The sequence below is a fragment of the Taudactylus pleione genome, unplaced genomic scaffold (genome assembly GCF_031769625.1).
Source record: "Taudactylus pleione unplaced genomic scaffold, aTauple2 ptg000006l, whole genome shotgun sequence".
NCBI lineage: Eukaryota > Metazoa > Chordata > Amphibia > Anura > Myobatrachidae > Taudactylus > Taudactylus pleione.
In genome coordinates this window covers 9,224,112-9,250,740 of record NW_028284409.1, presented here as the reverse complement: position 1 = coordinate 9,250,740, position 26,629 = coordinate 9,224,112, and the positions used below count along the sequence as shown (strand labels likewise).

General features: G+C 40.9%; 1 protein-coding gene across 5 annotated transcripts in view; it reads left to right on the top strand.

The window, feature by feature from the left end:
• AHI1 (Abelson helper integration site 1) overlaps window positions 1-26,629 on the top strand; it is a 404,344-nt gene that overhangs the window by 368,863 nt on the left and 8,852 nt on the right. For 3 of the 5 annotated variants that reach the window (XM_088452372.1, XM_088452409.1, XM_088452363.1), the window contains one exon: window positions 8,833-11,068. The exons of 1 other annotated variant lie outside the window; for it this stretch is intronic. In XM_088452372.1, the coding sequence (XP_088308498.1) occupies window positions 8,833-9,049 (217 nt within the window). In that variant the 3' untranslated portion in view covers window positions 9,050-11,068. Of the gene's footprint in view, window positions 1-8,832; window positions 11,069-26,629 lie in introns of those variants that run through there. One more of the 5 variants, XM_088452399.1, reaches the window with a different exon arrangement.

The following is a 26,629-nucleotide window of genomic DNA, read 5'->3' as shown; positions in this document are numbered from 1 at the left end:
TAAAAGCACTACAGTTCCTAAAGTGGAAGGATGCAGATTCGTTTTCCCTATGAATGTCCAGCGTTGTGCCCGGCTGTCCTTCAGACTCCTGTCATCCTTACCTATGCAACGTCTGTCTGCTACTGCGGGCATGGCGTCCTCCGTGGCGGTTCCCTCACCACTGACCTGTGTGTGTCGCTATGTCGGAGTGACATCGTTCAAACATCTGGCCAATCCTGAGAAGAGCTCCTGACCACATGAGTGGCCAGGCCAATCAATGGCAAGGATGCCCTATAAAATTCCTCAGGTGCTGGCAAATAGTTGCCAGTATAACTTCTCTCCTAGAGGCTTCAGTGCCTTGGCTCCTGGTTCCTGTAGGCTTTATCGTGACTCCTGTTATCTTGCTGAGTTATTCTGCTAAGACTTGCAGTGGGCTATCCTGCTAACCTGCATTGTGCAATCCTGATGTCCTGCTGGACAAACTTGCTAACTTGCACTGTGCATTCCTTCTATCCTGCTGGGAATCCTGCTATTCTGCACTGTGTAATCCTTTATCCTGCTGGGCAAGCCAGCAAACTGCACTGTGCTATCTTTCTACACTATCTTGCCCTGTGCAATCCTGATATCTTACGGTGATATCCAGTTATACCTGCATTGTGCTATCATTCTAACTTGCCCTGTACAACATGGACTCCTGCTTGGTGCAAACATATACTTGTGTTCTGCTGTACTGATTTCTAGTCAGAGGATCTTGCGTTCCTGCACCTTGTATATCAACTACAGACTCTTGCTACCTGTATCTGTGCAGGTCTACTTGCACAATCTTTCCGAGATTTGAGATTTGCTTTTCAAAAGTTGACAAGTTTCCCCATATGTCACAGTGATACCTGGCTTAAGCCCAGTGTTTAATTTTTGTCACAGATATGTCTTACTATTCAGACTAAAAATTTTGCACTGTTGCTTGAAGACCACACGTACCCCCCCCCCCCCCCTCCCCTCATCTCGTCGCCCCTGGCTGTACTTTCCACCTGTAGTAGACTGCACTGAGCTCCATGGATGCCTTTGATTGATTTGATTGGTCAGAGCATGGAAAAAGCCATTCCGGTTCCAAGTTAAATTCACTTTGGGCTATGCCACAGTTACGTACATTGATACAAACGAAACATTGCTCAAAGTGGTAGATGACTGCATAGTGAGAGTCAAAACTAATAATAGAGGAGGGCAGATCTAAATTCACTGATCTATTCACTGATACATGTATTAAGTATATTCTGAATATTCTGAAATGTTAATTAAATTATTTAAGAAATTGCAATTTCACTCTTCTCCATTAGACCGATCAGGTATATGTATTATCACAATTCTAGTAGGCCACGTCAACAGTAGATAACAGACACACCAAATACAGGAACAGACAATGGGTGGAAAGTAAAGAAGGGCAAATCTCACTCGTTGGACTCCCAGCAATTTGAAAATTGGAGAACCGAGCTGCTGGTACAAATGTGCCTCCCCCCCCCCACAGTTTAATTACTCATTTGGATATAGATAAATATATACACTCATCAGTCATAACATTAAAACCACTTGCCTAATATTAGGTGCCCTTTATGCCGCTAAAACAGCTCTGACTCGTCGATGCATGGACTCCGCAAGATCTCTGAAGGTATCCTGCAATGAACTGTGTGTTCTGATGCCTTTCTATCATAGCCAGCATTACAGTGCTACAGAACCTCTTCTGTGGGATAACACCCCATGCGCCTCAACGAACCTTGGGCGCCCATGACCCTCTTGCCGGTTCACTGGTTGTCCTTCCTTGGACGACTTTTGGTAGGTACTACATACCGGGAACACCCTACAAGACCTGCCTATTTGGAGATGCTCTGACCCAGGCGTCTAGACATCCCAATTTGGCCCTTGTCAGAGTTGCACAGATCCATATGCTTGCCTATTTTTCCTGCTTCCAACACATCAATGTCATGAACTGACTGTTCACTTGCTGCCTAATATATCCCACACCTTGATAGGTGCCATTGTAATGATATAATGAATGTTATTTACTTCACTTGTCATTGATAGTAATGTTATGGTAGATGGGTGTAAATCACTGGGGTAATAGTATATATGATGTGTATTACTTTTTTGTAGTGCACACTTACACATATACATGATTGCTGATTTATAAATGCCAGCATGCGAGAACAGTCATGATGCAAGCACTACATTTTCACGTTACTAACCTGGTACCCACCAGCCAGGTTTACCACGAGGTTCCCAGTGCTAGTTAACATAGGGACAGGTTCAGGGGCTTAATCGTTTCTTTGTCGTCGTTGTCCCCTTTCACCTAGAGAACTGGGTAGAATGAGCTGTTAAGAGGGCGGAGGATTTTTTTTGTGTAAACAATCTTTATTAATTTTTTTTCTTTTAAGTACCTAACAAGCAATATAGCTGAAATAATAAGGGGTATATTTACTAAAGTGCTGGTTTTTAGAAGTTGAGGTGTTGCCCATAGCAATCAATCAGATTCTACTTAACATTTATCTAGAATCTTCTTCTAGAATAGAGGTGGGCAAGAATCGGCCCCCCAGATGTTGTAAAACTACACATCCCAGCATGCCCTGCCACAGTATTGCTATGTGGCCATGCTAAAAATGTTGCAATGCATGCTGGAATTTGTAGTACAACAATAGCTGGAGGGATGCTTATTGCCCATCCCTGTTCTAGAAGATAACAGCTAGAATCTGATTGGTTGCTATGGGCAATATCTTCACTTCTAAAAACCCGCACTTTAGTAAATATACCCCTAAGTGTCCTGAGCTACAGTACAGTATCTCACCCATAACAAGCATGTCTAACAAAACTGCGCTTTTTCTGGTGGTTTAATGTGCTGTGTTGCAAACTGCAGCTTCATAAATTGCATGGTTTTTATGCCTTCACCTTGAAAAAAAGGGGGATGACGTCATCAAATCGGTAGAGTTCAAAATTTGAGGTTTAGTAAATCTGATCATTTGCAAACCGCACAAAAAATACCAAAGATATGCAAAAAACAAACCACCAATAGATTACTACAAATCCAAAAGTTCAGCACACCCTGTTTTGCTGCTCAACTAGCATGTAAAACTCCACAGGTTAGATCATTCCAGATAGGGAAATCCCAGGCTAGAGCACACAGCATGCCAGACACAGGTAAATTAAATGAAGGAATATTTAATAAGCATTGCAAAGAACAAAGCAGTCAGCATAGACAACAAAGAATGATGAATAAGCAAAACATAGGACAAGAAATAAACAAAAAAACAGGGACTGTAGAGAAACAAGATATACAATTAATTAGGACTGCAGAACAGGATGCAGAAAAACAGCTTAGGATACTAAACAGGATATGCATCAGACTTTTCTTGGTAAGGCAGATTCAGAATGCAAAGTCTGTGGGTAAGGCCAATAAACAGGACCCAGTACATTCACACAAGAAGCTGACAAGAGGCTAGGTTTACTCATGAATAAACTCATGAATAAATCCAGCAATCAGACTAATAAGTCAGATACAGTATACAAGATACAGTACTGAGCTTAATTCAGTCTATCATGTCACCACCTACTGACCAGACAGAAGATTGCGTGATCTGCCCACACATCAGCCACAGTGACAAGGCATTTTAACAATATGGGGCCAATTCAATTACCCGCAAGGTCCTGTAGTAACCTAGTGACTATGTCACTTTACCATTCTAGGTGATATTCTTGACTAATTTTTGATTGCACCTCTTTGGGGTGTAAGCAAAAATGTTAGATCTTTTCATCACTGTAACTGTACTATTTGCACTCAGAAGCATAGCCACGAGTTTAAAACATCACAGCTTATTGAATCGGCTCCTGTGTGCGTATTGTGCTAACAGTGCCACAATTTGCATGGCATATGTAAATGTTAGCATTTAGCAAAGCAAAATATGTACAGGAAACTTTCTGCGTTGCAGGGAAAAATAGTTGCAAGGTTTCCAGGTGACCCCTGTTTCCAGCGACTTTCCCGGGTTTTAAGTTTTCTGCCTGAAATTTTTGTTGCTGTACATTTATCATATGTTTAAGAATGAACAAATAAAAATTAGAGGTGCGCTATATGGATTCCTGGTTGCAATTGTATGTATTTGTTTTTTACTGTGAATGCTGCATAAGGTAACATTTGTTGAAGTGAAGAAGTAGTGCCCTTCATATACATAGAATGTGCCGATCTTCCTTGTCTGTCCCATGTTTTTATGTCAGTGTTTTTGCTATTGAGCAGTACAGATGGCTCTTACATATGTTGCTACAGGGCCTAGAAATGACTATTTACGCCCTGGCTCGCCACATACATTTTGAGGATGTGGCTCTGTAAATTATACAGTGTAACTATGTAAATTAATCGCATGCATTGCACAATATTCACTCAGCATATTACACATTCCAGGAGCCAACACATCATGGAGCAAATTAAATTAACTGCAAGGTTTTGCCCGCAAAACATTACGCCTCGCAACCAGTTTTTGGATTGCCACGGGTATGCGCGCTCCCGATACCAGCGGTATCCAATAAAATGAAAATAAAAAATTGTGGGCAAAATCCAGCTGGTGGAGAAGGAAATAAAAAAACTCACCTGTTCTGGCTGCTTATTTCTGAGGAGAGATAACTGCCTGCACACTATTAGCACAGGTGGCGCAAAACTTTGTATGTACATGCTGAGCCCCCTAATGTCACCTTTACTCCTCCTCCACGAGTGCACTGCTCTATTCCCTACCCTCCAACATGACCCGTTCCATTAGGTACAAAACGCTCTGCTCCTGGACTTCCCAATTAATGTATGATTGCAGTCACCTGTGTTGAGCTAGGTAATTGATGAGACAGGTATTTCACAACAGGTGTCTGCAATCATAAATTAATTGGGAAGTCCAGTAACAGAGCATTTTGTACCTAATGGAATGGGTCATGTTGGAGGGTCTGCTCTTCCTGCATTACCATCCCTGCTGTCATACTAGAGGAGCACAGTTGCGGATCGTAGGAGGCTGCTTCTAACATTGGTCAGGTTATCAGGAAGTTGTTTTTTGTGTTTCTTTTTTTCAGTGGCCACTATGGTTTTCTATATGTAAGGAATGCAAGCATCATACATTGCAGCTTCAAGAGGATTTTTCCTCCTTTGTGTTCAGTATTAGCTTTTTATATCACTTCTCCAACTATACCCCATATGTGTATATCTCTAAGGGCCCGTTTCTTTATTGCCCATTTGTGTGTGTGTGCACGCATCTGTGACTCCTCTGTGTGTGTGTGTGTCTATTCTTTTCTCCTTGTATATATCTCTCTCTCATTTTATGTGTGTTTATATTTCTTCATCGTGCGTGTCCTTTACAGTGCATCAGGGAAAGTATTCACAGCGCGTCACCTTTTCAACATTTCGTTATTTTACAGCCTTATTCCAAAATTGAAATTCATTTTTCTCCTCAAAATTCTGCACACAATACCCCATAATGACGTGTAAAAAGTATTTTTGAGATTTTTCCAAATTTAATATAAAAAAAAACAAAAAAACAACTAAGAAATCACATGTACATAAGTATTCACAGCCTTTGCCATGAAGCTCAAAATTGAGCTGAGGTGCATCCTGTTTCCACTGATCATCCTTGAGATGTTCCTACAGTTTATTGGAGTCCACCTGTGGTAAATTCAGTTGATTGGACATGATTTTGAAAGGCACACGCCTGTCTATTTATGGTCCCATACTTGACAGTGCATGTCAGAGCACAAACCAAGCATGAAGTCCAAGGAATTGTCTGTAGACCTCCGAGACAGGATTGTCTAGAGGCACAAATCTGGGGAAGGGTACAGAAAAATATCTGCTGCTTTGAAGGTCCCAATGAGCACAGTGGCCTCCATCATCCGTAAATGGAAGAAGTTCGGAACCACCAGGACTCTTCCTAGAGTTGGCCGGCCAGCTAAACTGAGCGATCAGGGGAGAAGGGCCCTAGTCAAGGAGGTGACCAAGAACCCGATGGTCACTCTGTCAGAGCTACAGCATTTCTCTGTGGAGAGAGGAGAACCTTCCAGAAGGACAACCATCTCTGCAGCAATCCACCAATCATGCCTGTATGGTAGAGTGGCCAGACGGAAGCCAGTCCTTAGTAAGAGGCACATGGCAGTCCGTCTGAAGTTTGCCAAAATGCACCTGAAGGACTCTCAGACCATGAGAAACAAAATTCTTTGGTCTGATGAGATAAAGATTGAACTCTTTGGCGTGAATGCCAGGCATTAGGTTTGGAGGAAACCAGGCACCACTCATCACCAGGCCAATACCATTCCTATAGTGAAGCACGGTGGTGGCAGCATCATGCTGTGGGGATGTTTTTCAGCAGCAGGAACTGGGAGACTAGTCAGGATAGAGGGAAAGATGAATGCAGCAATGTACAGAGACATCCTGGATGAAAACCTCCTCCAGAGTGCTCTTGACCTCAGACTGGGGCGACGGTTCATCTTTCAGTAGGACAACGACCCTAAGCACACAGCCAAGATATCAAAGGAGTGTCTTCAGGACAACTCTGTGAATGTCCTTGAGTGGCCCAGCCAGAGCCCAGACTTGAATCCAATTCAACATCTCAGGAGAGATCTGAAAATGGCTGTGCACCGACGCTTCCCATCCAACCTGATGGAGCTTGAGAGGTGCTGCAAAGAGGACTGGGCGAACCTGCTCAAAGATAGGTGTGCCAAGCTTGTGGCATCATATTCAAAAAGACTTGAGGCTGTAATTGCTGCCAAAGGTGCATCAACAAAGTATTGAGCATAGCTGTGAATATTTATGTACATGTGGGGTTTTTTTTTTTATTAAATTTGCAAAAATCTCCCAAAAAATTTTTTTACACATCATCATTATGGGGTATTGTGTGTAGAAGTTTGAGGAGAAAAACGAATTTATTCCATTTTGGAATAAGGCTGTAACATAAGAAAATGTGGAAAAGGTGACGCGCTGTGAATACTTTCCGGATGCACTGTATTTCTCCATTTGTGTGTCTGTCTGACTAATTTTACTTCTCTTATATCTATTCCTCCACATTCTTCTATCATCTATTCCTCCATGTTCTTCTAAGATTAGCCCACACCACTCACTTTTCCCCTGTGTCCCATCACAGCACACTTTTTCTCTTGCCTTTCTCACACTGCACACACCTTCTTGCACGTCTGCCCTCTTTACTCTATAATCTCCCTCATCCTCTTTTGCTGAAGTCAATGGCTTCCTATGGGCTGCTGATTAGAGGTGACCTGTACAAAATCTGATTTGAATCATTTTTGCCCTATAGAGCCAGCAAATCCTGCTTTGGCATCTTTCATTAGCAAAACCTTACCTGTACTTGCTCTGCCCTCTTATATGTCCACCGTGGGCTGTCCAGACACCCTCCCTTTTGTGCAGTTTCTTGGACCTCATCCACTGCTTTTCCTCCAGTGGACCCTAGATGCCCCAATGTGACACACTGCTCTTGATGATTTTTCCTTTCATTTGAACCTACCCACACTGGTCATACCCTCTCCTCATGTGCACTTTATTACCAGGGGATATCATTCGCTTGTTCCGGGCGCCATGGCTCCACACTATGCCTCTGTTTGCATTGCCTATTAATAATAGGGCTACTGCTAGCGATAATCTCCATTGGAGGAGCCTATTTGTAACAAGCATCAAAACCAGACACCCTCACATTAATGGCTTAAATTAAGTATTAAGGGGGGTATCCATTTAGCGATCATTGCAGGCGATTGCACGATAACGATGTCGTTATCGTGCAATCGCTTGCAAATCACGCATGTATCGGGCACATTTAGGTCGGAAACGACCAGCGATGCGCGCGGCCGCTGGTCGTTTCCGACATCTATCATTGCCCGTACATGCTGGTCAACCTGATTGTCACATCAGGTTCAGCATGTACGGGGATGATGGATGTCCCTACACTGAACGACTGAACGTTCAGTGCAGGCACATCACAGACATAAAAACGACAGCACGATTACAATGTCATAATCGTGCTGTCGTTTCAGTGTCTGTTAATGGATAGGCACCTTTAGAGTAAGGGAACATCCACACAGTTTTTAATTTACATGTGTGAGAATCTTTTATTACGTACCTCAGAGAGAGCCTAGAAATGCATTTCTCCACTGAAGTGCAACATGAAGACACATAATAGGTTCCAGTAAGAGTATAAGGTGAAGTGTGAAACCACCGACTTACAGGTGGTACAGTATTCAAGAAAATGGTTGTGCCCTATCTGCTTTCATATATATAGTAATACACCTACTTCATACTTTACAAGGAATTCCCTCACTTCTTCCGACTCCTCCGCAAACAGGGTCGGACTGGCCCACAGGGGTACAGGGGAAACCCCCGGTGGGCCCCAGTGCCTGAGGGCCCACCCACTTCTTTAGGGATCAGGTTCCAGACTGTGCACTTGAATTATACTGGACAGGACTATTGTGTATTTTCTACAATGCACTGCTGTTATTAATCTGGCACATTATCATGCATTCACTAGCAGTATTTACTATATATACTGTACGTATATATTTAAAAGGGCCCAGACACCCTCTGGAGGCTGGCCACACCGCTAAGTATGGGCCCTTCATACCCCATTCCGACACTGTCCGCAAATTACGCCATCTTCCTCTGTAAATGTATGCGCGTTGGCAGAAATGTAGGAGCACTTGCACAAATCACCTCAGCAAGAGCAAGGCTGCTTTCGTGCTGTGCCTCAGCTGTTTTGTATAAATGACCCTAATGTTTGTCACCTGTAAACATGTACATCATCTCTAGAATTTCAAGTGCTGATTTTTTTTTTCCTTTTTTCAATTTAATAGGGGGACAAGACAGAAAATATGGCAAATGTCAGAACCACCTGACATAAGTTCCCGGCCAATGCCGTTTCAAACAGGACCCTCCACATCTGTGGATGCAGGATTGAATGAGCAGGGTGTACCGAAGCAAGAGAATAATGTTAAACAGAAAAAAAAGAGAGGTTTTAAAGACGTCATTACAGTTGGGAAAACAAATATTGCATTTGAGCCAGATGTGTGATATTCAAGATAACTTCCATAACTAAAAAATATATAATAAAAATCAACTTTATTCACCACCCACCATGTAACAGGATTGTAGCCTGATTGTCTTGGCACCTGTCCAATGATTTGCCACAAACCCATCCACAATTCTGATCAGGATTCTCATCTCTGACCAGCACCAGCTCTCAGGCAAAGGTGGAGGGGGGTAATGTCACTGCATTACTACTTGGGGGCACCAAGTAAAGAGGGTATGTTATACCAAGGTGGACTGCCCTATTTATTACATAGTGTTTCTTGTTCTATTTTTTTTTAATCAGGATTACTTTTAAACTGAATTGATATTTACTGACATCACACAGTTCTAGCAAAACTAAAGCCATATTTAAATGCATTTATTAATAGGATTAGAAATACTGTAAGGTTTTAATGTTACTCCCAATGCTCATAATTTATTATTATTTTCCGGCAGAACATTTAATTAATAAATCGCTGTGTCCTACATGAATATACATATATTGTTTCTTTAACATCCTTCATTGAAATTTTGATCTCTAATGTCTAAAAGCAGCCAAGGGTTTTATAATAAGTTTCTGAGTATATGAGAAGGGGGGAGGAGAATACAGGATCTTTAAAACCTGTTTGCTCACCTCTGTTGACTGTACAATTTCAGCTCTGGCTGCTATGTACATTGTGGGTTTGTGAAGATCGCCTGAAGAATTAACCTTGCACAAACTAGATTTTAATTTTAAATGATGGATCTTCCTGGCAGAAACATTCTGTGCACAATTCTAAAACCTAGTACAACTACCAAATACTGTAGAAAATACTGGTGATAAATCAGAACTACAATCCAATATATTCCCATAAATTTAGCATTGGATATTTTGCTCCCCTTCGGAAGGTGTCATTTATTTATTTGCATTGAATGGCATCATGTAATATATTGGTGTGTGCCATGTTTCTATGCTTCATAACTGTGATTAGATTCATATACAAAATCAAAGTATGATTTTACACTATTTGTGTCAGTAGGATTCTGCTATAGTTTAGTGTTCATGTCTGTACTTTATGGCTGATCATTATTATCCACAATGCTAATAACCATAGACCCTAAAGTAGGTTTCATCAGTGTATTGCACTGTAGGTCATGGTACTTAATTATTCCATACCTGTCACAATATTCCTTATGGCCCAAAAATGCTGTTAATTCCCTTGATGTTGGTGATGGTCCTGTTCTATGGTCTACATGTGTAATACACTACCAAAATATCATAATCCGAGGTTCTCCCCTATGTGAATAATTGCATTTTGCATTTGAAACAAGAAATCAGGCAGCAAATTGTTTCCTAAGGGTCTATTTATCAAACCAGTTTTCAGGGGATACCCGCAAATATTAAATTTCCCCTTAATCTACCATGGAAGGACAGCAGCAGATTTCTCCATTTCCAACTGCAGCTGCAGCCCCATAGCTTTCTATGGGGGATACAATGCTGTCAGATTTACCAAACTCCAGAATGCCCCCGCAGCTAACGTCGTCATCATTGTAGCCTATGGCTAATTTCGCAAAATTACCGGGAGAACCAGCAATGGCCTATGCTCCTGTGTGGCCAGTAAATCGCGCATGTGTAGGAGAAGAGAAGAAGATGCGGTCACTTACCTCCGAACACATCGTCTGCCTGTGCCTTTTAATGCAATCGGACTAGATATAATATCTTATTGCTGCGAATAGCAGCGATAAGAAATTACAATTGTCTGGTCTGAAACCCGAGCAGTCTTGATGTACAAATATTAATACCATGTGTATAGTTATAATTAACAATTATTTGTGTACTCTGCAGTGCAGTAATAAACAAACTTTGGTTTAACTTTTAAAAGAGTAAAGTAAGAAGCTCCTGCTCACAATGGTAAATTCTATAGGATTACATAAATATTTTTTTGTGATAAATTTCTTCAGTGTAAAAATCAATTGAAACGGAAATTAAACTCTGTTCATAAATATGCACTTTGTTTTAAAATAATATTTGTTATATTTGCTATGTACTTTTTGATGAACAACATGTGAAACTGTTTTCAGTGATACTGACTAAATTTGATTGGAATGATTTTTGTGTTTAATTTGTGTTTATCAAATTGATTATTTGTGTTATTTTGACATACAGCATTGTTTTATAACTTATTGGAAGCACTTTAAAATATTTGTTACCCTATTAAATTTATTATGGAAAATCTAAATTATAACTAATGGCTCATCAGTGTATATTTTTCTATACCATGGTTGGCTAACATTTCTCTAGGGAGGATGTCAACTGAATTAAAATTAGATAATCCTATTCCAGTCCATTGATAAAAAGGAAGAAGTGAGACTAGCAGTATTTGGGCATTGATGTATGAAAAATTCCCCAGACGCAAACCACAGTAATTCCTGCACATGTTCCTTTGCTAAAAAATATATAAAGAAAAACAATTATTGCATAACAAACTGAAGAAAAATAAAATGTGATCATAATGAAAAAACAAATTGAACGATAAAAACATACAGATTGCTGATATTCAAAAACTGCAAATTTAACATGCTAATTTGAACATTTATATGGTTTACAGTATTAATTGTAGCTAAAACAAACACACACAAAAATGTAAGTCTAACTAAACCCAATTACTTTTTATATAATTAAATTAATTGTTCAATGCAGAATAACACCAGTATTACCTTGCTTTAAATGCTTGGGGGCATATTCAATTACCCGCGGGACTTCTCCCGCGAGTAATTGAGGGGTGAAAGTCCCGCGGCGCGGGGTTAAGCTATTCAATAGAATAGCTTTTTCCCCGCGTCAAAAAACAGGACTTCCACGCGAGAACACACTGATTCCGCGAGAAATGCGGAATCAGTGTGTTATTCATGCTCACGCGAGGCCGAATAGGGCGGCCTCACGCTTATTTTACCTCGCACCTACATGAGGTGCGAGGTAAAATCAAACATCAGGGGACTCGCACGTGCGGTCTCAGGGACATGCGCGCGTGGAATCCCCACTAAATGAATCCCGTCCAGCGCGCCAATTAGCCGCGTGGTTTATTGAATATACCCCTTGGTCTATAAAAGAAGAATAGAATGAAAAATATTGATTCACAAATAGTTTTTAGCTTTAAAAAAATAAAATACAGCAAAAGAGATGCTTTGCATAAAAGTTAGAAAAAGAAGATGGAAACTGCTGATAGCCCCTTTAAAAATGTAGTCTCCAATTTTATGTAATTTGAAATGTTGCTACATTGCTATATGTACTAGTCACTTTGCTATGTTTAATTGTTAGTATACAGCATCAATTGTCCCAGTAACTATATCTAAGCTAGTCACATTAGAGAGCTGCGATTTGTGGGCTACTGGCAGTGAAGCCAGTACCACCTTCAGACGGTTCCTGATGAAGACTTGGAGGTCCTTTAGAGTCTGCACCTCAATGCTGTCAGTGTTATGCACTAACTCAGAATCCAATATATTTCCAGCCTGAGTTATGATAGAACCCCAGTTAGTGCAATTCAATATCTAAACCCTTTATGTAATTTTTTTATGCCGAGTACTATATAGCTGCGTTTTAAAGTTCTAGCTAAAGGCTAGAGCAACCATTTTGCCTAATCTCTTAGTATAAGATGATGATTCCACTAATACAAAACTGTAATATACATAAAATACATACATACTTCAAAGTGATATAACTGTGAGAGCATGTCTACATCGCCCAGTATGATGGAGCTGCTCCAGGATGTGTAGGAGACCGGGTCCCAACGCTGGATGCAGAAGACAGCACTTCGGAAGGTGAGTAATTACTGACTAATTAAGCTAATTGAAAACTTCCAATTGCTTATTTAGTCATTAGGAGGGGTGCCGCTGTAGTCCGAGAATATTTTCCTACCATTTTTCCTAAAATTATGGATTTTAGGAAAAATTGGTCGTGCTCTGGATGTACGCAAAATAAAAACTCCTCGCACTCAAAAAATAAAAACCCTGCTATTAATTGAATAGCAAAAATCCTGCAGGTGCAGGATTTTTGCTTTTCTCGTGCCTAATTGAATATACCCCATAATATATATGAAAGGCTCTTCTCATGAGGGAGCTTTAATTGTAAGAGGTCAGATCTAAAACAACAAGAGCACTGCGACTCAGAGTGGACATAAGGACAACAATGAGTGTGCATTATTGAGGGTTGTATAGGTGGGAGTAGGATAGGTTTTAATAGGGATGGGTTTTTAGACCGCTTTTAACGATTTGAAGGCTGTGGGAGAGACTGGGTAGCAGGGTAGCGATCTTCATAAGTGGGTATTAGCATTGAAGGTCTTTTAGGCAGGAGTGAGAGGTGGATAAAGTTTGAGAGGTAGAAAGGGCTAGTGTTTTTGAGGATTTTGTACATAAGGGTGAATAATTTACATTGTATTCCGGAGGACACTGGAAGCCAGTGTAGGGATTTACAACATGATTTGGCACATGTGGTGTGTCGAGAGACAAAGATCAGTCTCGCTGCAGAATGTACGAGGGTTGTTCAAAAAGTAATGCCTAAATGCTCACAACTCAAATTTTATTATAGATACAGATTTGAAAATTTGCAGTAAAATACTTTGAAGTCTCAGTAACAGAATGACTCTACTCAAAAAATTAACCATCTGCCCTTAAACATTTTCTCCATCTCTCAACCCAAGCTGTGAATCCACTTTGGATAAATTCCAGTGGTTGGTGTTTGACCCAGGAACATATGGCATTTTTAACAACCTTTATGTCTTCAAAATGTTGACCACGGAGACAGTATTTGAGAGGGCCAAACAGATGAAAGTTAGAAGGGGCCAAATCAGGACTGTATGGTGGATGTGGCATTATTGCCTTCCCCATTTTGACAATGGCCGCAGATGTTGCCATCGAAGTGTCATGGTGTAATTGACATTTGACAGTCGAATTGTTGACCTTTTTTGCGGATGGCTTCTTTCAGCTCCTTAAGTGTAATAATGTATCAATCACTGTTGATTGATTGGTTTTGTTCCAAGTAATCAATGAGAATAACACCTCAATCCCAGAAGAATGTGGCCATGACTTTGTTTACGGATCGCTGTGATTTAAACTTTTTTGGCCTAGGTGAACTTTGGTGTTTCCATTGCTTTGATTGGGCCTTTGTTTCTGGGTCATAAAGGAATACCCAGGTCTCATCTCCTGCAATGACATTTTCCAAAGACATCTAAGGGTTGGCCTCAAAGTTTGTCAAAAGGTCATTGCACACTTCCACCCTCTGGGCCTTATGATCCCTGGTTAATTGCTTTGGAACCCATTTAGCACACACTTTACAATATCCCAAATCATTGATTAGTGTTTCTACAGTGCCATGGCTACATTCCAGTTCATCACTGTTATCTCTGATGGTCACACAATGGTCTTTCTGAATCATGGTATCGACTTTGTGTCGGTTCTCTGCTGTCACTTCAGTTGATGGTCTGCCAACACGAGGTTTGTCACACACGGACGATTCTCCCGATTGAAAATGTTTCATCCACCTTCTGACATTGCTATAGTCAATTGTACGCTCACCATACACTTTTTTCAGTCTTCTGTGGATTTCTGTAGCACTGCAGACTTCTTTTTCCAGAAATTCAATGACTGCTCTTTGTTTCATCTTGGATTCTATAGTATTTCTTGGACTACCTAAACAAAACTACATATATAGTTAGCAGACATATTAAAGTACAAACTGACAAAGCTTCAAATAAATGTTGTGTATTATTTCAGAGTTATGAGCATTTAGGCATTACTTTTTGAACAACCCTCGTATTATTGATTGATGCAGAGAAAGTTGGGTGAAAGGTATACCAGATAAGGACAGTAGGAGGTTGCAGCAGTCAATTAGGGAAATGATGAGAGAGCTAATAATAGTTTTGGTAGATTTTGAGGTACAAAATACTGCCAATATTTTAAGGTGGGTAAAAAATAAGCTCTCGAGCCCTATGTAGCACTGCATGTGGAGATAACAAAGAAATAGTTGGAAAGAAATGTGTGACAAAGGCCAATGGAGTGAAGGTTCTATAAGAAAAGAGGATGGTCAACAGTGTCAAAAGCAGTAGAGGTCCAGGGGGGAGAATATGTACCAGATTCAATCACTTGCAAGCTGCTGTCCTTACAACTTTTGGTTGCTTCGCGTGATATCTTCTAGCTGATTTCTGCTCTCAGTCTATTGAGGTGCGAGCAGAAATCAAGCTTCCGTAATTGTGCTTATGAGTGCAGCATATGCTTTGTTTGATATGAAAGTTTTGGAATTCCCCTCTAGAAATCATGTGTTTGCCAAAGAGATAGGTGTAAATTTGTTTGTGATGTGTTTTTTCTGAAAGCAAAAAAAATACCTTGTTCTCATGTGAAACTTATGTATCATAAAGCAGAACATAAAAATACAATTCTATCATTATTTTCTTTTTATGTAATCAGTATTTATTAGCAATCACAAATATAGAAGGACAATAATAATAAAAAAAACAGATTAAATAGAATGCGTTGTGTGAATGCGTTTTTTAAATATACAAAGAAATAAAAGAACACATGGGAGGGGAATATAAGGAAGAACACCAAGGGTAGAAAAACCAGGGGAAGAAACGGGAGGATTAAAATAAGTATATAAACATAAAACAAATCGGTACAAAATACAGCATTAAAAGAAACAAAGAAGTAATGTGTATAAACCCACCCGTTTTATCTGGACAGATGATCCAGATATTCAGCAGACTCTTTGTTTTCCAGCCAGGCAAACCATGTAGTAGTAAACTCCTGGTGTCTGTCCTGGCTAAATAGTAATAGGTCGTTCATATACATATATAATCAGTGAACCCAAGTAGATATGGAGGGGGTGGGGTTTGCAGAATAACGGCTTATGGTGTTCTGGAAATTCGTAACTTAGGGCATGTCCACCAAATATGGAAGAGGACTCCTGGTGTACCTCCATGGAAAGAGTTGGGAATATTTTGCAAAAAACACTTGCAAAATGTTTTCAATACTAAATACTGATACCGGTTTTTCCAAGAATTTGCCTTTAACTTAAAATTGGTAAGCCATAATTCCATAATGACACACCTTTGCCTTAAGACCAATAGAACCTGAACAGGCCTAAATACACTGAACTGCAAAAATTCATGGGGTGGGTGCCTAGTGTTACGTAGGACCCCCTCTAACCCAGCAAAGTGCAGCAATTCAACATGGCATCGATTACACTAGTGGGGGAAGACCTCTGGAGAGATGTTGACCCATGCCATCTGGATAGCTTCCAACAGCTCCCTGATATTTGTAGGTGCAGGATCTTGGGTGCGAATTGACCTTTCTACCACATCCCATAAGGGCTCTATTGGTTTCAGGTAGGGTGGATGTCGTGGCCACACCATTCTTTGGAACTCTCCAGAATTATTTTCAAACCAATTCTGGACAACTTGGGACTGATGACACTGTGTATTTTCCTGCTGGAATATTCCATCATTGTGGGGGTACATGTAGGGCTGCAAATGGTCATCAAGAAAGGCAATGTAGCGGTTACCTGTCAATGACGTGTTCGGGTAGACCAGTGGAACAACCCATGCCAAGTGAACACACACCTTATTGACAACTGGGATCCATAGCCTCCTGGGGTCTGCACCACACCCGAACCCTACCATCAGCCCAAAACAATTGGAACTGTGACTCATTGGACCACGTTTCCAGTCCTCCAGGGTCCAATTAGCAACATCACAAGCCCAGGTGAGCCACTGTGTCTGGTGTCATAATGTTATCAGGGGCACTCTGGTGGGTCTTCTGTTCCCATACCCCATGGAAGCTTAAGAACTCTTAAGCACTGACCTTCTGGATATGCATCTAACCCTACCATGGACAATTCTGGCCCATGTTTGGATATATAGATGTAAACAAGATGAGCAATCAACTTATCAGTGAAAATATGAAATCATGTTATATTTTGAAATACTTAATAAAACGAAATGTAGCTTTTAGTTTTCCATGTAGGTGCTTAATACATACAGTATGTATGTGGGTGGTTCAATAAATAAGGTAACAAGACCTCTCACGTGTGTAGTGTTGTTTGTATCATTCTAATTTCCCACCTGGCCAAAGCAGGTAGACCATTGCTTCCCCTTACGGGCATTAGACTGGGCCTCTTAACAGTTATACAGTACTGTCCCAACATCAGTTGTAAGATGGCGGGCCTGGCGGAAACATGGTCAAACATTGAGTTGCACAGTGTGATCAGATTTCTGCGTCTAAAGGGCACATCAGCAGCTGAAATTCATTGTCAGCTTGTTGAGGTGTACAGTGATCAAGTCATGCCATGGAACAGGTAGTACAGACATTCAAGATGATCAGCGATCCGGTGGCCAAGCACAATCGTCACAGATGAAAATTTGTAATGCGTTGAAATTCTGATTCAGGAGGACGGACGCATTAGAATTAGTGATATTGCTGACAAACTGAACATCTCAGAGGGTACTGTGCACAACATCGTTCATGAGCAACTGGGGTACAGGAAAAAGTGTTCATGCTGGGTACCGAAGCAACTCACAGAAGTTCACAAAACCAATAGGATGGGATTGTCTCTTGTGCACTTGACGGGAAACCATGAGGAGGGAGTGCAGTTCCTGCAGCGTATTGTTACAGGCAATGAAACGTGGGTGCATCATGTGACACTGGAGACAAAGCATCCATGACATGGAAACACGCATCATCCCCACCTGCAAAGAAATTCAAAACAACTCCTTCATCAGAGAAGATCATGGTGACCATGTTTTGGGACCACAAGTGAGGGCTTCTTGTTAATTTCCTCACCAAAGGAGATAATGTAAATACTGTCCGTTATTGTGACACATTGAGCCGGTCTCGGAGGGCAATAAGTTGAAAATGACCTGGGTTGCTGCCAAGAGACTTCGTATTGCTGCACGATAATGCCAGGCCACACTCTGCAAACAACATGTGTGAGTTGTTACAGCACTACCATTGGAAAGTACTAGATCATCCTTCCTACAGCCCTGACCTGGCACCAGGGGCGTATTTATAATGGGTCCAGGGGGGCCCACACCGCACACCTTACACCCATACTTTTTTTTCATACTTACCTCTCCGATGTCCCAAGAAGTAGCGCTGTTGAAAGCTCCTGGAAAATGTCCACCACAGCCATTTTCCCGGCGCTTTGCGCATGCATAGTAGGCAGTCACTGGGTTATGGTGCATACATGTATATTTACGAGTTCAATAAATTTATGCAATGAGAGGTCTTGTTACCTTATTTATTGAACCACCCTTGTATATGATACAAATTCACTTTTAAATTAAAGGATCCATAAATTTGAGAGACTTGTGGCAGAATTTATTAAATGTTGGGTTTGAAAACCCGGCATGATTGCAGCATTTTCCCAGTGAAATTGCATCCCATGGATCTGAGATCTGAAGATGCATGGATTAGTATGAATGATCCAGAATATATGTGTGTTTATTAAATATAATTTGATTAATTTTGGTTTATTTCATGACAGTTATATTTATTTCTTTTTACCAGCACAGTGATATATTGTGTACAAATGTGTGTTATTGAATACAGATGTTTCTTTGCGAAAGTTATGGCGACAAGATTGAATGTATATATGGCCAACCTATTAGACCCTGACCAGGTTGGGTTTGTTCCTACAAACCAAGCACTGGACAATTCCAGGCACATGATTAATCTCACTTTTCACATCAATCGCTTTAAAACCCATCGGTAGTTATAGCAACTTAATTTGTGATAGAAACCACCAGATTTACTAAAAATGCCCAGAAAAATTAGTTGCCTCTGAGAAGCAGTTTTTGGTAAAGAGCTGCTCGGATCACTAGGATCTGTGCAGCCTTATTTATAGGATTTTTGTTAAAAAAGAAAAAAAAATGCCAGGTTCTCTCCAAAACTGCTAACCAGCCTTAAGCCTTAAGCTGGCCACACATCTAAAGATTATCTGTCCAACCAGCCAACTAGTTGAGTGGTTGGAATGAAAATCTGGTAACGTATGGGAGTAAATGATGATCAGCAATTTGCTCCTAAATGCCAGAAAACAGATGAAAATGGTCGTTTAGACAAGTTTGTTAAATGTTTGATCTAAACAATTTGTTCAAACAACAGTTTTTGGCCATTTTTCGGGATTTGGGAGCAAATTGCTGATTGACATTTGCTTTCATACCTTACCAGATTTTCATTCCAACCAATCAACTAGTTGGCTGGTTGGACAGATAATCTTTAGATATGTGGCCAGCTTTAGGCTTTTAAGCTTAGGCTGATAGTGGAAAAATCAGGATGACAAAGAGCATTGAGTCCCACTGAAATTTCCACTAACTAGTTTAAGACTTTACCAGCCAGTGTTGGTGGCTCTATAGCAGCGAGGACATGTGGCGCAGGATTCCTCCTACCATAGTGCCTACCTACAGTAGGCCGGTCAGCAGAGGACTTAAAAGTCTGGTATTTGTTAACAATTTGGGGTGGACCCCAGAGCATTTTTTATGTTTAATTATCTAAAGCAATTACAACAAAAAGAGAGATCACATCAATATGCAGTGCAAAATAGTGTTATATATAGATCACCTTGTGAGCATAGAAAATACATGAAAAAAAATAATTGCTGGGAGACTGTATAATGTAATACAACAATCAATGTGAGAAAAGGAAAAATAAAAGGTTCTGCATATTGCAGCAAATATAACAGGGGAGAGGGAGTGAGGAAATGGAAATGTGTGGGGGGCAAGGGAGCCCTGCCCAGTTGGTGTTGATTCAAGCAAGAAATATAGATATAGATTTAACCAGAAAAAGTTCACGTCAAAGAGTTCATGTCAAAGAGTTCATGTTCATGTCAGTATAGAGTAAAAATCGAGGGGGGATCCAGGATTATACACATATATACACAGCAACAAACCACTATCTCAGTAACATCAGCAATGATTAGGGTATTGTAGAAGCGTCGTCAGACAGTTGTCTGTATCAATACCAAGTTTCAGGAATAAAATGTTCTATGCAAGACTCCATTTACCATAAAATTTTGAGACTCCTAATTCTATGGCCCCCATTTATTAACGAGTTTTATCACCAAAACGAGTGATAAATGCCTAGGGCCTCATTTATCAACGAGTTTATCACTCAAAACTAGTGATAAATATCACTTTTTATGATAAATTGTGCTCAGCCAATCAGCTCCCAACTGTCAACTGTTAGAAAAATGACAGTTGGGAGCTGATTGGCTCGAGCACCATTTATCATAAAAAGTGATAATTATCACTAGTTTTGAGTGATAAACTTATTGATAAATGAGGCTGTCATGATAAATGGTGCTCCAGCCAATCAGCTCCTGTCATTTTTGTAACAATTGACAGTTGGGAGCTGATTGGCTAGAGCACCATTTATCATACACAGTGACATTTATCACTTGTTTTGGTGATAAAACTCGTTACTAATGAGGCCCAGTCTGGAAACAGAGAGCGTCTTTCGAAGTAATGAAATTCAAATAAAGAGGATTGAACTTCTAATAAAGAAGGGGTCACAGAGACTTTATATCCACTTCTCAAGGTTATATTAACTATGACAAAAAAAAGTTAATCCTTCAAAAGTGGACTCTCTCTGACAATATAACCGTGAGAAGTGGATATAAAGATACAAGCATTCCATCCCTGGAGGATGGGGAAAATTGCAGAAAAGCATAGGAATAATACGAAAAGTAAGGCAAATAAGTGTTTTAAGGAATAACAATATTTTGTTCCAAAAGTGATAAATTTTTCTACATTCCCAAAAATAGGGCCGGATTCAATTAATCGCATTTTGGGGAAAAGTGTTTGCAGGTGCGAACTTTTTGCACAAAAGTGCGTATCATGCAATCCTATTGGAGTTTTCTCATGTGCGAAACTAAATAGACACAAACCAGCACAAAGTTTTTACCATCTCAGAGCAGGTGAAAACATGTGGAAAATCCCTATTTTGGGCTAAAATGTGGGGACTTGGTTCAGAATCCTTTGGACACGAACAATGACATGCTGGTCATACACGGGACGATTGATCACACGATTTGGGCAGTTTTTAGTGGTTGGACAGACCAATCTTATGAAAATAGTTGTATTTTGAGTCTTCTGCGACCCCAATGCGCGTCCCCGCCGTCGTCTAGTTGGATCGCAGATCAGATGGTTTTGCAGAGAGACCTCAACCGATCGTATACGTATGTAATTTTGCACATGTACAATCGGTTGAATGACCTACAATGTCCCTGGCCACTCCCCTCCACCATTTTGACTGAGATCGGGTACCTGTAAAATTACAAGCTGTAGCACGATTGTGTCTGCGATGTCAAGTGAGTATATACACATCACAACTCTAGCAATGTGTTTCAAAAACCCACTGGTCCACCAATGTGTTTAACCCTCTGTGCCACCAATGTATATTAGCCCCCTCTGCCACCAATGAATATTAACTCCCTGTGTCACCAATAAATATTAACCCCTTGGCCAACAATGTATACTAACCCTGCACCCCTAATTTTTTAGGGATAATAGACAAAACATTTTTGAATTTTGAACATAATTATAGTTTATTTAACATTTTTAAAGGAAACAAATGTTCATTTTGGTACTCAATCTCCAAATTTAATTCGCAATTTCAAAATTTTGTACATTCCAAACCATTTACAAATTGTTAACCTTAAGAAAATGCTTAAAACGGAGTGAAGATAACTAAATGCCTGATTTTTTTGTCAATTTTTAACATTTATTCAACCGGGAATGTCAAGTATAATGGAGCGAAAATTTCTGTGTGAATTTATTGAGGAGTATCGCCATCAGGATTGTCGATGGCGTATTAAAAGCCCAAATTATAGAAACAAACATATGCATGCTGCAATAATCGAGGCACTATTGCTTATAACAAAGCCGTATTATAATGAAGCCAACGAAGACTAGAGTAAGCGCAAAATAAAAAACTTGCGAACAGTTTATGTGCGGCAAAATAGAAAACAAATAGAGTCTCGGGCATTGGGAGCAGGTGCTGCCGATGTTTATAACAGTACTGTATGGTACTTCGATTTGTTAAAGTTCCTACATGAGCAGGAACCTGTCCGTGAGTCAAAAGCCTTAATGGTGATTCCAGTCCCTGAGGAAGCTTCCGGGTTGAGCCCCGACAATCAAGATGCCTCCTCCTGCGAAATCGTAAGTTTAAAATGGTTTCAAATAGAAAATGTTTGTAAGGGTCAATGGTTTTTGTAAATTAATTGCGAATCCTGTCGTCCTACCACAGTACTGCCCCAACTCCATTGAAGTAGGTCACATATTGTTCTCTGACCTCTTTATCCCTTGCAGTCCCTGTTGTCACCAACAGTGTGGATGGGGCAACTGAAACCAGCAATGGGGTCTCCTGTTGGTCGCATTCATCATGCACATCTGTTTCGGTGGCCATAATGTGTCCAGCTGTTTTTTGACGTAAGAAATTGTGGAGAGCACAGCAGGCCAACACAACTTTATCAATTTTATCCACTCGCAGGTTAATGGTTGTGTGAAAAATTCAGAATCGGTTGGTTAAAATTCCAAATGTGTTTTCCACAACTCACCTTGCCCTGGACAGACGGTAGTTATAAATTGTTTTGTCATGTGTCAGGGTGCGTTGAGCATATGGCTTCATCAAATGTTCATTAAGAGCCAACGCCTCATCAGCCACAAAAACATAATTTAGCCCGTGCTTCGTTTCTGTAGTTGGCGGCAGATTTAGGCATTGGGAAGCCAATCTCTCATAGAAGAGTGTTTGCTTGAAAGACTCCCCATCTGAAGCACGGCCATTTTTGCCCACATCCACAAAAATAAACTCATATTTAGCGTTGACAACCGCCATGAAAACTACACTTGGGGAAGTTCCATCTACGTTCAAATTCCACGGCAATGCTCTTCCAGGCCTCCACCGTTGTTGGGAACTAGAACAAATGAAACATGAAATTAAACATTTGTATTATGAAAATGCAATAGTAATAACATTAATCTTTAAACACTTTCCACCAGCAGCCTCCAACACCTAACTTCGACTGCTTGTCAAGCCCGTCAAATCCAGGCCCAAGCACCAGTCATGCTGAAGTCAGCCAGCACTCTCAACCTACCCTAAAAAAATGGCGTTATATATGCAAGAACACAGTGCCAGAAGATCCACTATTAGGTGAAGTTGGCTTTAACAAAGCCACCGGATATGTTTGACCACCTTGGAACCTACATAGCGAGCATGGTTCGTGAAATGGGGGAGAGTCAACAAATACATACACAGCGCATCATATATGAAACTACCATCCGGGGAAGAAGCAATAATCTAACTACCAATACAAGGCTGACTGATGAGCCCGTGTACCAGACAACCATGCAGCCCTGCTATAGGCCATCAGCATCCCACAGTTATCCTCCACAAATGCCTAATTATCATCAACAACAAACACAAATGGTGCCTTCCCCATCCCAGCCAACACCCCAACACAGTCAGCCATTGCCACAAATAACACCAGCAACATCCTCAGCACTTGAATATACAGTAGTGGCATTTTGGGAGAGGATGAGCAAGCCAGCCAATGGTTTATCCTTTTAATATTTTTTTGGAAAGTTGCAAAACATTAGTTTTGGTTATACCTGTAAATATAGTTTTGATTTTGTAAAATTTATACACACTGTATCAGCCAGTTTGTTCTTTCTCATTTCCTGCTGCATGGTATGGGGTGTGGATGGAGCGGATTGGGCAGTTCCACTAAGTGCATGGCGCAAGGACAGATAGTTGGTTGCCGGGGCCTCATTCTGTCCTTGTGAAATGTGCTTTTGGCCATGTTCAATCCTGCATCTCACACACCACATACCATGCTGCTGGATTTGGGAAACAGTAAACTGTCTGATATTGTAGTTTGAACATAATTTATATAGTATTTGTTTTACCAATACAAGCCAAAGGCAACATGTTGGTTTTGTGTTTTACTACCTAAACATTTAATACAATTAAACAGCCATGTTGGTTGACTTTATTGTACACAGAGTGGTACCTCCAAAAAATAAAATATTATTTTTGATTTCACAAGATAAAATTGTGTAGTGTTTTTACTTACTTTGAAATAGTCGAACTTCAGGACTTGGATAATGGCCACACAGGTTTCCGGGATGATGTGCCCCAACGCCTGGGCGGAAATAAGTGTCCCAAACTTAAGGTCTTCAAAAGACCGTCCGGTCGCAAGATAACGCAAGGTCACCACCAACCTCTCCTCAGCGGGGACGGCCATCCTCAAATTGGTGTCCTGCCACTGGATAATGGGGGTCACCAGACGCAGCAACTCCTGGAATGTGGCGTCATCCATTTGCAGGAAGTTGCGAAAATCATCCTGGTTATTCTCCCTAAGCTCCATCAGCAGGAGCATATAGGAGCGACTCTCCCTCCTCATCAGCCACTCCTTGGTCCAGCAGGACCTCATCCTCCCTTCCATAGGCTAGCAGAAGCTTATGGCAATAGGAATCCATCAGAAAATAGAGAAATAACACACTTTGTTAAAAGGCAAGCCTTTAAAACAAAGCAAACACACTAGCAAAGTACAGCGTTCAACTAGTTACTGAGCAGAGGGCCTGATTCAGAGCCGGACGCTCTGAATCAGGGCCCTCCTACCTAAAAATGGAGCGGCCTCCTGGCCGCTCGCATAGCTGTGGGTGACCACCCACAGCTTATGCGAGTGGCCAAAAAGATGGTCTATCAGAGCCAAAAGCACATCCACTGACATCACTAGTGATGTCAGTGGGGCCGGCCCGAGACGGTAGGCGTTCCCATGGACAGCAATGCCCCCGGCTCACTCACCATCGACAGCACGCCCCCTTTGGTGCGAGACCCATAGCAACAGCTTGGCTGTCGCTATGCGGGTCTCGCGCATGCGCACGACGGAGCTCCCTCCGTTGTGCGCATTAGGGCACCATCGAGCCGCTTGCGAGCGAATAGCGCTCGCGAGCGGGTCTGAAACAGGCCCAGAGTGTGCACAGATCCTAAAATGGCTGATTTCTTTTATACCCACTATATAATAGCCCTCCCCTAGGTGACATTCCCTCCCCTAGCTGACATTCCAGCAGATGAATCATGTGTGAATGTGCTGCCCACGATCAATCTTATACGATTTCAAATCGTTTACGATTGATCAAATCGTATGGTCTCATGTGAAATCGTTGCATTTTCAAAACAAATCATACAGGATCTTAAGGGAATAATTTCAAGGTAAATCGTACAACTGATCTGACCAACTTTTGAATCTCACGTGTATGGCCACCTTAAGTAGGCAAATATAATCTTTTATGTAACTTAATTCCCCCTTATAATGACATGTCATTTTTGGCGTGAAAATGGGTATAAAGTACTGGGTCAGGTATTTTGGGGGCTGTACGGATGGGACAGGTGTTTTTATGATTGCAGGTGGCTACAGCAAGTGTATTTTTAAAAATTTTTAAAACTGCACTTTATAGACACAAAAATATACTAGTACCCATTTTAGAGAACCCCCAATTTAACTACAGCAATTATTTTCTCCCAAAAATATAGCTTTTATCATTTTTCAACACTTATGCAAATATGCATATAACAGCCATTTGACACAATTTAAGAACCCCAAATACTTTTATTAGGGCTATTAGTACATTTCTATATTGATTCCCAGTGTCAGTTAGGCTTTCTATGGGGTACATACTGATTTCCCCAAAATATGCTGTACTTTTCGCTGGTTTTGCCATGTGCAGTTTTTGCACATATATACGTTTTTGCGTCTTTTGTAATAGAATAGTGCGTAAAACGGGAGCGCACATTGCCAAAAGATGTGAAAATATTGAACCAAAACTGGTGAATAGTGTGAAAACTTTTCCAGCGTTTTTTCGTTTTATCGCGGCTGATTGAATCTGCCCCATAGTATAGGAATATTGCTCCCGTTTGTGCACATTTTATGCAGCATTCCGTTTCCTCATGAACAAAATTCCTCTGAGCAGGTGAAATATAAGCCCTATGAAGAAAGTTTATGTGGGCTTCGTGTAACATAGAGCTGTCCAAGTATTTTAAAGTATTGGTGTAATATTAAAGTAAAAAATCAAAAGAGGGGCACCCCAGATGTAAGTCATCCCAGCCCTTATAGGTGGGGATCCACGGGTCTGAGGAAGCCGCAGCTACCAGATATAGGAATTTCATTCTGTAGAGAATCATTTTGAGGAAATTGAGTAGAAGTTCCAATGTGTCAGATGGGGGTAAGCAGGGGTGCAGAGAGGAAGGGGAGCATGTACTAATTACCCGGGCTTGCTGAAGGGGCCCCGGTCCGGCGCCGCTCCCCCTCCCTCTTACATCAAAGCAGCCCAGCACACGCTGCTGTGTGCTGGGCTGCACTTGGAGACTTCTCGCGTCTGCTAAGTAGTAAGATAGATGCCCACATATTTAATTTTATTAGGCATAAATATAAAATTAAATGTGATAATACTGCAGGAAGACAATAGGGATATGCTTCTGACTTATCATAATTAGAGATGACAGGTTTAGAAAATTTATTAAATCCGAACCCGCCTGAACTTAAGGGATCTGTGTCCCGGCTCG